At 63.6% G+C, this 12662-nt stretch overlaps 1 protein-coding gene across 5 annotated transcripts in view; it reads right to left on the bottom strand.

Annotated features, from left to right (window-relative positions):
• NPRL3 (NPR3 like, GATOR1 complex subunit) overlaps positions 1–12662 on the bottom strand; it is a 33378-nt gene that overhangs the window by 727 nt on the left and 19989 nt on the right. For 4 of the 5 annotated variants that reach the window (XM_047781154.1, XM_047781152.1, XM_047781155.1 and 1 more), the window contains 6 exons: positions 7100–7237; positions 6201–6357; positions 2986–3092; positions 2571–2700; positions 1139–1328; positions 381–573 (listed from right to left, as the gene is read on the bottom strand). In XM_047781154.1, the coding sequence (XP_047637110.1) occupies positions 381–573; positions 1139–1328; positions 2571–2700; positions 2986–3092; positions 6201–6357; positions 7100–7237 (915 nt within the window). The remainder of the gene's footprint in view (positions 1–380; positions 574–1138; positions 1329–2570; positions 2701–2985; positions 3093–6200; positions 6358–7099; positions 7238–12662) is intronic. The other variant, XM_047781153.1, reaches the window with a different exon arrangement.

Raw genomic sequence — 12662 nt, 5'->3', positions numbered from 1 at the left:
CGCGCCGGTCAGATGGCCAGGCCGCATCTGCCCACCGCAGGGGCCCTGGTGGTGGTGGCGGTGGCCCGGGAGGCAGAGACCTGCCGGCCGGTGGCTTAGTCCCTGACCACCTGAGGCGTCCAGGACGCCACACGCCTCCGGTGCCCAAGTCAGGGACGGGAGGACGAGTCTGTGTCCCCTGCGATGGGGGGAGCCCAGCCCACGCAAACCAAAATGCTGCTGCGAACCAGAAAGCTGGGGCAAGACACCCCACGCGCAGGCTCTCGGTGGGGACACCTGCCTGCTGGACACGCCACCTCCACCACGGAGGGCGGTCTGCCACCAGGGGCTCTCACTGAGGTCCACCTTCCGTCCCGACCCGGAGCCTGCCCCTGCCCCACCTGGCAAACATGCGGAGGTCCTCGGGGTTCTGGGCCGCGGGCACGCTGAGGATGGCCGCCCGCTCGTGCTCCGACAGGCTGGCCAGCAGGCTCTCCGTCACCCTCCTGTTGAGTGGCGAGTCCCCGCTGGGCAGCAGCTCCGCACTCGAGTTGTCCATGCTGGGGCTGGTCAGCGTCATGTCATCACTGCTGGCTGGGGACGGGCACCCGTCAGGGAGCGGCCGGCCCTGCCACATGCACCCTCTGCGCCCAAGGCGGGCCTGGTCCTTGAGCCCCCCCACCCGGCGCGGACGGTGGAGCCCGGGCAGGCCAGGTGGGCGCCTCCCCCGAAGCCAGGGCCCTGGGGCTCGGCGTTGGGCTCCGCCTTTGGGTGGCACTGGCTTCAGCAGCTTTCTCAAGAAGGGCCACCGAGGCTTGGGCCATCCTCCCAGGGGGGCATGTGTCTGCGCTGACCCCAGGCGGGGGCGCATAGGGCCGGGCCAGGCTGCTCCTGACTCAGCGAGGCAGAGCTACCTCCTCAGGGAGGAGGGAAGCGGGGCTTCTGGCCTCGGGGCGGCGGGGTGGGGGGCTGCCCAGCAGGAAGGGGGCGTCTGTGGGGACACGGCTGCCTGCTGAAGGGGCGGCTGTGTGTTCACATGCAGCCATGTGAAGGCACCAGGGCCGCTCCCTGCAGGGTCCAGGCCGGGCCTCCCGCCTGTCCCAAGCGCACCCCGGGTTCTCACCCCCCACCAGACAGATGCCCTGGGCAGGGGTCCTACTTGGGGAGCCAAAGCTGAGGGCGTTGGGTGTGCTGAGGCTGCGGCCGCCAGCCCTGGTGGCCAGGGGCACGTCGTCCTCCCGGGGGCGGGGCTCGTCCTCGCCGGGCGAGGCCATCAGGCAAACGTAGGTGTGCAGCTGCACCAGGAGCCTGCGCTGCAGCATCCACACCACCATCTGGATGAGCTGTGTCTGCGGGCAGGCGGCGTGAGGCCCAGGCCAGGGCGGATCCGGGGCCTCGGACCCGCCTCGGAGCGTTGCCCTGGACGTTGGAACAGGGGCGCCCAGCCACTGGCCGGCTTTGCGCTCCAACTCCCGTCCAGGGGGCACCGGGCCGCACGCCCCCCGCCCACCCCGTCACAGGCCCAGTTGCCCAGAGCTGAGGAGCAGGCCCTGCAACAGGGAGGCCCCACGGCTCTGCCTCGTCCCCCAGCCCACAGGGTTCTGCAGCCAGGACACTGCTCGGCAAGAGGCCGTGGGCAGCGGCCCTGAGGGCAGAGGGTGTGTGCAAGCGGAGGAGCTGCAGCGGCTGTGAGCAGGGAGGTGTGTTCACGGGCTGTCCCTGTTCTCAGACCCACCCCAGCCTGCTTGTCCCTGGGGGTCCCCTCTGGGGAAGGCCCCGGCAAACCTGGAATAAGCTCAGCCCAGAAAGGCCACCTGCCCCCGGCCACGAGGAAGCGTCCTCTGCGGAAGGGTGAGGGTGGGCGCGTACACACACACACACACACACACACACACACACGGCGTGTCTGTACTCAGCAGGCAGGACCTGGCACGGTTCCTGAGAACCAGAGGTGCCACAGCACATGGCACCTGAGGACTGTCCTGCTCAGCGTCTAAGGGAACTGACCAACAGCACCTCCTCCTCGGGGAGGAAGAGGGTTGCTCTCAGGACTGGCCTTGTCTAACGGACCAGGCACTGCCTAAGGCATCAAGAACCGGGGCCCCGCCTCCGCCGGGGGTGGAGGGAGGGAGGGCGCCCTCGGCCCCGCCTCGCCCGCACCCCGCCCGCCCCTCGCCCTGACCCAGACCCACGTCCCCCTGGATGAGGAGATTCTGGGGACCGGCGAGCCCAGGACTTCCACTCATAGACCCTGTGGCCAGTGGGACCGTGGCCGGGGAGGGCTCTGTGAAAACCGAATCACCTCTGCGTCCCCCCATCAGGGACCCCAGGCGGCTCTGTCCGCCCAGCAGTCACTGGTCTCCTGCCAGCTAGGCTCCGAACTCTCCTCCACGCCTGAGCTGCCCACCCCAAGCAGGGAGGGTCCAGGGGGGCAGAGCAGGGGGAACAAGGACGGCACCAGCGTCTGCAGCCGCCCTGGCAGGACACGCACCATCCGCACAGCGAGCCCCTCCCACCAGCCAGGGCTCAGGGCGCTGCAGCCTCAGGGCCCGGCACCAGGGGTGATGCCTGGGCAGGCTGCTGACACTCACCTCTTGCACAGGGGGGGCGAGGGGGTTCCTCAGTTCCGACAGGGAAATGGGCAAGGAGAACTTGGCGAGGACCGACGGCAGGTCGTGAGGCGGGAACTGGCGGGAGAACTGCTCGGCCAGCGGGGAGAACCTGGGGACGGGGGTGAGGCGTCCGGGAGCTCAGCTGACCTCCGCTCCGTGCAGGCACCCGCGCCCTCGCCAGGAGCCCGTGGTGGGCGGCAGGGGGTACGGCATGGTGGGTGGACCGGCATGGGTGCAATGAGGACAGAAGCCAGCTGCTTTCCCTGCACCACAGCCCCTCCGAGCCCCCAAGTCAAGACCAAGGCCCCTGGCCCCCCACCAGGTGCCCGAGGGTCATGGCCAGGGGCGGGAGCGGGGCGTGCGGGCCTGGGCGCGGGCGGCCGGCGGGACTCACAGACACACGCTGGCGTGGGGCGACAGCATGTAGACGTTGTTCTCGCACAGCGGGTAGATGACGATGGCCTTGCCCCAGTAAACCAGGTGCGCTGCCAGCTGGAAAACCTGCGGGCAGAGGCGGCCGGGAAGACAGTGCCCGCGGGCCAACGCATGCGGTCCCCCCGGCGCATAGCAACACGCCTTCCTCTCACCGGTCCCCGTGCTGTCCTGGCTGGCAGGAGCACGGGGATGCCTGGGGTGTCACAGGTCAGCTCAGCTGAGCCAAGAGCGTGGCTACACAGCCTGGCAGAGGCTGGCCCCTCTGCCCACCAGGTGCCCAGCACGGGGAAGGGATCCCTTGTGACAATGGATGTGGGGTCACAGCACCTGCCCCCACCCTACACGTCATCCCTGAAGAATGTTCCCCTGTCCTGCTCTCCTGGACGCTCAGACTCAGGATGGCACAGACCGGGCGCTGTGCAGGAGGGTGATAACATGGCACCTGGCACTGCCCGTCCAGCACCACTGCAGTCACAGGCCTCCAAAGGGGATCAGCCCTGTGCAGGCTCTGGGCATGCCGTCACCTGGTCCTGGCAAGCAGGGCTTCCAGTGGCACTGCCCACTCGAGACACAAAGGAAACTTCGGTTCCACCGCTGACCCTCTCCCCTCTCACCCCAAGTCCCAGCGACAATGGCTCAAAGGACACAGGCCCACCTCCCTCCCTCTCTGCCACCCGCCTCCTCTTCCTGCGGGCAGAGCGCCCCCTGGAGGCCAGAGAACTGAAACCGGAGCCCTGGGACCCGTTGCAGCGCTGCAGCCTGCGTGTCGGGTGTCGCAGGCTGCCCTGCAGCGGCGGCTCCGGGAGACGGTGTCTGCCTCGGGCCACAGTGTCCCGTGACCACAGGGATCACACCCCTGCCTCGCTCTCAGGACAGCCCACCTGGATCCTTGCGATTCTCCTCCCGGTGAGGAAGGGCACACGCACGGGTCCTGGGGTTAGAGCCGACGTGGAGCCACCGCTAACCCATCAACCCATCACAAGTCACGTGCACTGGGACCCTCAGAGCCACTCAAAAACCATGTGTTAACATACAAAGAGAAAGGATCTGGCATTGCCGTGGGCAGGCACGGCTCAGACCCCGCAGCGCTGTGGCTGCAGCAGAAGCCAGTAAGTAGCTACAGCTCAAATTACCTAGCCTGGGAAGTTCCAGGTTCAGCCCTGGGTTCATGCCGTGGGTTCAGCCCTAACATACAAGTGAAAAAAACGTACAGAAAATGACTGCAGGAACCTACAGTGTTCCTGCTGGGGGTCGGAACTGTGAGGGACTTTTCTTTTTATGTCTCTAATTTGTGTCGTATTTGAATTTTTTTTTTGTCTTTTGTCTTTTTGGGGCCACATCCACGGCATATGGAGGTTCCCAGGCTAGGGGTCAAATTGGAGCTGTAGCTGCCGGCCTACAGCACAGCCACAGCAACGCCAGATCCTTAACCCATGGAGTGGGGCCAGGGATTGAACCCGCAAGCTCATGGTTCCTAGTCGGATTCCTGAATACTTTTTTTTAATGACTGCATCTGTAACATATGTAAGTTCCCAGGCCACAGAATGAATTCAAGCCATAGCTGCAGCCTACACCACAGATGTAGCAACACCAGATTCCTTAACACACTGTGCTGGGCCAGGGGTTGAACCCGCACCTCTGCAGCAACCTAGGCCACTGCAGTCGGAGTCTTAACCACTGCCCCACAGCAGGAACTCCCTCAATTTTTTTGTTTCTCTTTCTTTTCCAACCCTGCCCCGCAGCATCCAGAGTTTCCAATCCGCACTGCAGCTTCAGCAACGTGGGATCCTTAAACCCACCGGCCAGGCCAGGGATCAAACCAGCTGGAACTGAATCTTTTAAGAAAGAATGTAATAGTTTTATCATGACAAAACCCCTCAAAATACTTCCTCACAGAGCCCCTCTGCCTAGGGTGGAAGGAACATCAGTGATTTAAAATTGCCTGGGGGACAGTCCCACAGGAGGCGGTCACTCCCTCCCCAAGGGGCCTCCACTGGGCATCAGCTGCAGGAAGGGGCCGGCCCGGAGGCTGGGAGGTCCACGGCCAGGGCTGGGCCCCAGGAGCTCCTGCAAAACCACACCAGAACCAAACTTTCTGATCTGCACGGGGCACAGGGCGGTGGCGTCATGGAAGGAAACAGCCAGGATCCCCCCCGGCCAGGCCGGGGAGCGGCAAGTGGACGTCCAGGGAGACCCACAAGGGTGCAGCAGGGCATCCAAACAGCGTCCTGGTCGGGCAGCCCCAAGGACAGGGAAGGCAGCCCCTCCGAGAGGTGCAGACACGCACAGGCCAGCTTGCCGGCTCAAGTGGAACGGCTGGTGCGTTTACGGTTGTCCCGGGGATGCTAGGAAGGCAGGATGGGGACACCGCGGGTGCCATCCAGCCCAGGAGCACAAACAAACCACGGCAGGGCTGGAGAAACACTCTTGGGTGGCGGGGTGGGGGGCAACAGAGGTCATGGGGTAGAGACGGGAGGGGCTCCTTCTGGGAGAGAGTCCACATGGCTGCCCTGGGGAAACAGTCTGAGAGGCAGGCCTGGAGGTCAGGCTGGGGAGCAGAGGCCAAGGCTCCGCAGAGACCCGCCTGGGAAAGCTCCGCCCTCGGCCTCAGCACAGCGCTGGTCCCGGGGCCAGGCCCTGCTGCCCCCTGGCGGCCACATGGTATCCGTTCCAGGCCCCAGGCCCACCCTCAGGCTGTCACGTGGAAAGGCCCCTGTCCCTGGCCTCCAACCTTGCCCCTGGCTCTGCCAGGCTCCAACCGGATCCCGGCCAGGGCCCAGGGGCCCTCGTCCAATCAGAAAGGGCAGCCCACGGGCACGGGGCTCAGCAAGGAGGGAGCATCTCGCACAGGACATAGGACAGCTTGCCTGCGCCCCGCCCCACGGGTTTGCTCCTGGCTCTGCACGGCTCCGGGGTGGGCTCAGTGCACCCTGCATGCCCCCCAGGGCTGGCGTCCTGTGCTGTGCAGCCACCTCTGCCACAGCCGCATGGCCCCCACACAGGAAGCAGTCAGGCCCGCGGCCCTGATCCCAGGCCTGACTCCAATTCCAGAGCCTCAAGCTCAGATCCACCCATCACCAGGGCAGCCGAGCCGCGGCCTAAGGTGACGTGCCCCCCCCCTGCCCCCCATGCTGGCCAACCTGCCCACCCAGCGTCCCCCAGGCCCCCAGGTACCTGCAGCAAGGCCAGGTCTGCATCCTGGGCCAGCTGCTGCAGGTTCTTCACGGCGGATGTGGTCTTGATCACGCGCACCAGGGCCGGGGAGCAGTCGAGGGGGAGCTCGCCTAGCAGGGTCTTCTCGTCGCTGAGCAGCAGCAGGGCATGGTACGGGCTGTGGAGCAGGGTCCCGGGTCAGCAGGACGCGCGCTGTGTGCTGCAGCCCACAGGTGCCCACCTCGGACAAAAGGGGCGGAGGCAGCAGGAGGAGACGGGGCTGCGTTCAGAGCCTTTAAAAACTTGCAAAGGAGCTCCTGCTGTGGCACAACAGGATGGGTGGCATCTGTGGAGCACTGGGACACAGGTTCAATCCCCGGCCCGGCTCAGAGGGTGAAGCATCTGGCACTGCCACAGATGCAGCCTAGGGCTACAACTGCTGCTTGGATCTAATCCCGGGCCTGGGAACTCAGTATGCCACGGGGTGGCCAAAAAATTTTCTGTAATGTTCCCAGATTTCTTTTTTCAGTTAAAAAACATCTGAGGCCTCGGCACGGGAAGGGGAGACGAAAGACTGGGCTCAGCTCTTTCCTTGCAGGAAATCAGTTAAATAAAGAGACAGATCTCACAAACTCCAACTCAAGTGGGGCGGGGGCAGTAAGAGCATGAAGACGCAGCCATCCGGTGCCAGCTCCTGGCCGCACGCTCTGCCCCCAGCCCTGCCCGGGCCCGAGGCTGGGACCGCACCCAGAGGCCCAGGGGGGTGCTGTTTCTGGGCAAAACCAGACATAAACACATTCTCACTCCATAGGCCAGTTTCCGGGGGCCTGAAGAGCAAAGGACGAGCTTGAGGACACAGTGCTGGGAACACGCCTGGCAGGTGGGAGGGAAGGGCCTGGCGGGCGCGGGCTGGCACTCACCGGATGGCCTTCAGGCTCCGCTCGATGGCCTCAGGGGGGATGAGGCTGGCGGCCGCGTAGTGGATCTTGTGCGGCAGACAGAAGCTCACCTCCAGCCAGCTGTTGACGTGTAGCCGAACCACACCAGACGTGCACAGGCTGCGGAAAGCGGGCTGTCAGCCGTCCGCGCAGCAGCCCCAACCACGCACTTGGGCCACACGGCCCCGAGAGTGTGTCCTCCCAGCACACGGAGGGAGCTGCAGGGCCGCCTGTCTGGGCAGGAAAGCATCTTTCCAGACGCCAGCACATTGAAAAGAAGACATACGAGGAAGCACGTGGGAACCATATTTCTGACTCGCCCTGGAGTCTGTGGTCCAGCCAGCGCGCCAGGGTGCCAGGGAAGGCTCACGGAGACCCTGTGCACCAGGGGCCTGTGTCTGAGGCCTCCTCTGCCCACCCGCGGAACACCTGTCACAGCGGGCAGCCAGGCAGGGCAGGGCCTGTCTCCAAAGAGGTGGGCAGGAGAGTAAGGGTGGTGGTGCCAAAGCCACCAGGGACACCACAGCCACTGGCCCTCGGCTCATGCCCTGGGACAGCACTCTGGCTCCTGCAGGCCCCGACCTGGTTCGGGGCAGACACGGCCAACCTGGCCCCGCCCTTTGTTTCTCAGGCCCATCCAAGGCCGCCCGGTGGTTCTCAGGGCCCTCACACCTGCCCTCGGCCACAAGCCCTCCCTCAGGCGCCACCTTTTCGGTGGGGGCGCCCTGACCCCAGTCCCGAGCCCCAGGCTGCTCACTGGACCACAGGTCCACCTGCCATGTGCTGGTGAACCTGGCTGCTGACCAGAGACGGTCGTGAGGGGCACTGCCCTCCGCGTGGATGGTAAAGGGGGGGTTCGTGGGGCACTGAGCAGCGCATCCCAGTGGCCCACTCCAGGTGCAAGCTCTCAGGAAGTCCCTGCCCAGGAATAGGCTCCTAGTGGCCGTGCACAGGGAGCCACACACCAAGCTGAGGCACAGCGCCACAGAGAGGAGGGCGCAGGGCCCTGTGCCCTCCTGGCAGGTGCCCAGGCCTCAGGGCCCGCGGCACACAAACGCAGGTGCTGGGTGCTACCCCGGGCCCTCAGTCTGCACTCACAGGCCATTCTTACTCCCCTGAAGCCTCCAGCGTCCCCACAGCCCCGCCCAGGGGCCTGGCAGAGTCCAGGGTCGGCAGGTTCCAGTGTAAAAATAAGACTTCATTGTCTCCAGCAGGGACTGGGCAACAGGCAGAGAAACCACGGAGAGAACACACAGCAGGGCTGTGACCCCGGCTTCCCCCAGGCTCCTGCCAACCCCAGCGCCCGCCCCTCCCCGCCTGCCCCACCACCAGGGCATCAGGAGAAGCAGGGCCTCTCCCGGGGCCACCCCCGCGGACTCCCCCTCGAGGGATGTCCTTAGGCCTCTAGCGGCAGGGGTGGGACGGAAGGGGGGGCTGACACTGCTCCTGCTTCTTCTGGACCTGGGCTCCAAGGCAGGACATCTGAGCAGAGGCTCCAGGGGCCTCCTCGCTCCTTGGTGAGGGTCCCTGCAGGCTGGATAGCGACATCGAGCCCAGAGAATCAGCCCTGAAGGACCAAAGGTCACACGAGAGACCCTCCGTCCCCTGGACTGAGCAGGAGGTACAAGCTTAGCGTGACGTGTCACACACACACTGATGAATCACTACAGTATATCACTGCGCATGTCACAGGTGTACACGTTAACACATACAAGTGTCACACGTGTAGATGTGTACTATTAACTGTGCACACACGTGCCGAGGGAGGGAGGGAGGACCCCAGCTCCTCCTCCGTGCCCTTCGCACCTGCCCAGGAAGCTGGGGCTGGAGAGCGAGGAGTCCTTCCCAGCCGGGCTCTCGAGGCACCAGCGTCAGCAGTGAACACCCAGCCGCCTCTCCTTTCAATCGAAGCCCTGCCGGCTCCGCCCTTGGGGGCCCGGCGAGGCCGAGGGGGCTCCAAGACTGGCGACTCGGGCCCTGCACGTGGGGGGCTCCTGCCAGCAGCGCGGAGAGAGACGCAGGTGACGGCAAGCAGGTGGGGTGTGAACTTAAGACAACAGCGAAGCTGACAGGACACTATGACAGAAAAAATGAAACTCCTGGAGTTCCCATGGTGGTGCAGTGGTTAACGAATGTGACTAGGAACCATGAGGTTGTGGATTCAATCCCTGGCCTTGCTCTGTGGGTTAAGGACCAGGCGTTGCTGTGAGCTGTGGTGTAGGTTGCAGACGCGGCTCGGATCCCGCGTGGCTGTGGCTCTGGCGTAGGCCGGTGGCTACAGCTCCAATTCGACGCCTAGCCTGGGAACTTCCAGATGCCGCGGGAGCGGCCCTAGAAAAGGCAAAAAGGCAAAAAAATAAAAAATAAAACTCCTACAAAAAATTTTTTAAACGCTGTAAATGTCAAAAAAAGAAAGAAATTGACGGAACTTGTAAATAAACTAATAAAAATCTTTAAAAAATTTTTTGAAAAAGCAGCAGCCAGGGAGCAGTAAGAATGGGGAGGGCAGAGCAGGGGGGTCGGCAGCAGGTCAGCCGTGGGGACAGGGACAGGCCTTGCAGCGGCCCCGCCACATCCGCTGCCCCGAGCCCGGGCACACCGGCGGGCACCTGCACCGCTGCGGGGTCTCTTCCGGAGTCCTGCCCGCGCCTGGTCCCTGGTTTTCGTGTGAACTTTGCTCCACTTTCCCACACCCGCCACCTCCCCGCGGAGCCCGGCGTGGAGGCTGCTGCCTCCTTACAGACATGCCTGGCTCTGCAGTGTGTGGCACCCAAGGGCCAGCTGCCGGCCCAGGTGACTCCCTGGCAACACCTGGAAACCCTGGCTCACTGCAGTCTGTCAGGAGGAAAGAGAAAAGCCTGTCCCTGTTTATTTTATTGAGTTTTTATTTTTATGGCCACACCCACAGCACATGGAGGTTCCCAGGCTAGGGGTCGAATCGGAGCTGCGGCTGCTGGGTTACACCACAGCCACAGCAACACCAGATCAAGCCGCATCTGCAACCTACATCACAGCTCACGGCAAGCGGGGCCAGGGATCGAACCCATGTCCTCATGGTTCCTAGTTGGGTTTTAAACTCACTGAGCCACAGCGGGAGCGCCTGTTTTTACCGTGCAATCTGGGACAGGACTCTAGCAGAAGAGGGGTTGGGCCCGAAAAGGTCCAGCCAAGCTGCACTTCTGTTTGCAGGACAGTTATCAGCTTGGTCCTAAGCTGCAGGAAAAACACAGCCCCTCACTCAGCTCTGCCCAGACGTGAGGCCCCACCCGGCCTGCGCCAGGAGATAGAAGCTCCTCCAGAGCAGGGCCTGAGGCAGCGCCCTGGCCTGCACGGCTCTTATCTCTCACAGCCCAGGCGGAACCGCATAGCGCACCCGCACCCACAGGCAGTGGCCCAGAAAGAACAGAACCCTAACCTCACACCCTCCTCCAGTCCCACACTGGTCACCCTTCTCCTGCCCCAGGCCAGGGACCTTCAAGGCCCGGCCCCACACCCTCCGGCCCCTCTGGTCGCAAACACACAGCGGGGAGTGGCTGCACTTGACCCATGAGGTATGGGTGGGCTCCCGACACAGCTGCCTTTCATGGGGACAGGGACCAAAACGCCCAGGACTTGTACACGCTGGCTCTGGGCAGGCAGCGCCACGGGCAGCAAAAAACAGGTGGAGTCCCTGGCGCAGCCAACACCACCCATCGGCCAGGCCCTGGCAGTGCCCTGGGCCCCGGCCTCGGCAGCTCTGAGAACCGTTCGACGACTCAGGCCCCGTGAATCCACAGCCGCATGACTCCTACTGAGTCCTCCGTGAGCACGTGCTGAGCACAGGTCTGTGCTATAGGAGTGAGGGGACATTCCCGACCGCGTGGAACGCTGTCACCGAAGTCATCAAGCCACAGGGAGACACACTGCCACCTGTATTCACAGACCAATGTCCTGGGAGAGTCACACTGACGGTGCGTTCACAGGCACAAAGCCCCTCAGGCCCCTCAGCGCACCACACACAGGCTTTGAAGACAAGAGCCAAACCAGACCCACACCTCCGCCAGGTCGCAGCCTCAGCCGCTCACCTCCGCTCGGAGAAAACCCTGCCCAGGGAGCCGCCGGCAAGTCTCCACAAGAAAGGGGCTCTGTGTTCCCTTCCGAGCTCCAAGGCGCCCCCTGCAGGAGCGGGCCAGGCCAGAGGGTCTCCTGGGCCACCTCTGAGCCGCTGTGTCGCCAGGCAGGGTGGGGTACAGCGGAGGACCCTGCTGCCTGGGATCGTGCAGGAGAAGCACTGCTGGCTTCCCTGGGGTGGGTCTGGGACCCAGGACGGGAGGGAGGAGGATCTGGAGCCGGAAGGGAGGGGGAATCCTGGGAGGAAGCATCCTGCCCAGTGGTGGACCCTGGGAGCTGTTCTTGCCAAAAACTCTGCTTCCTGGCATTTATGTTTTTATTTTTGTCTTTTCTAGGGCTGCTCCCACAGCACACGGAGGTTCCCAGGTTAGGGGTCGAATCGGAGCTGGAGCCACAGGCCTATGCCAGAGCCATAGCAACGCGGGATCCGAGCCACGTCTGTGACCTACACCACAGCTCAGGGCAACGCCGGATCCTTAACCCACTGAGCAAGCCCAGGGATGGAACCTGCATCCTTACGGATCCCAGTCGGGTTCATGAGCTGGTGTGCAATGAAGGGAACTCATGGTCTGCCTTTAGTTTGAACTCCTCGCCAGCCTGACTCGGCCTGCAGTCTGGCCTAGATGGGGCGCACGACCAGTCCCCCATCGGAGAGGGTTTCTGACCCCAGCTGCCCCGAGAGCAGACGGCAGCAATTCTCTCACTACAGAAAGGAGAGGGTTTCTGACCCCAGCTGCCCCGAGAGCAGACGGCAGCAATTCTCTCACTACAGAAAGACGTCCCAGGGGGTGCAGAGGATTGAGGATCTGGCAAAGGTGCTGCAGCGGCTCAGGGTGCTACTGTGGCACGAGTTCCATCCCCGGCCTAGGAACGTCCACCTGCCACAGGTGCCGCCGAAAAGAAGAGGAGTTCCCGTTGTAGCACAGCAGAAACGGACCTGACCAGTGTCCACGAGGACACAGGTTCGATCCTTGGCCTCGCTCAGTGGGTAAAGGATCTGGCACTCCTGTAGGCCGTGGTGTAGGTCACAGATGTGGCTCGGATCCCGCGTTGCTGTGGCTCTGGTGCAGGCCAGCAGCTACAGCTCCGATTCGACCCCTAGCCTGGCAACCTCCATGTGCCACGGATGCAGCCCTAAAAAGACAAAAAAACAAAAAAACAAAAAAAGAGAAAGAAGACTTTGACGCGATCGTGTGGGTAAAAGACAGGGTCAGACCCAAGAGCAGAACTCCGTTCTGGGTTGAGACCAAGGCTTCACGGGAGCTCTCCAGGGCAGGGCGCCAGGACCCAAGATAACTAGGTGGCCCAGGGACGTCTCACGCTGCTCTTCCACCCCTGACACCCAGAGGTCAGCCCGCCAAGAAGGGCAACGCCAGCCGTGCCATGTATCCCAAGGTCCGCTCCCCCGCAACAGAAAGGCGCCTGTGCCCCCGCA

The sequence above is a fragment of the Phacochoerus africanus genome, chromosome 5 (assembly GCF_016906955.1).
Source record: "Phacochoerus africanus isolate WHEZ1 chromosome 5, ROS_Pafr_v1, whole genome shotgun sequence".
Lineage (NCBI taxonomy): Eukaryota > Metazoa > Chordata > Mammalia > Artiodactyla > Suidae > Phacochoerus > Phacochoerus africanus.
Note: the sequence above shows the minus strand (reverse complement) of the source record. Positions and strands in the feature narration are given on the sequence as shown.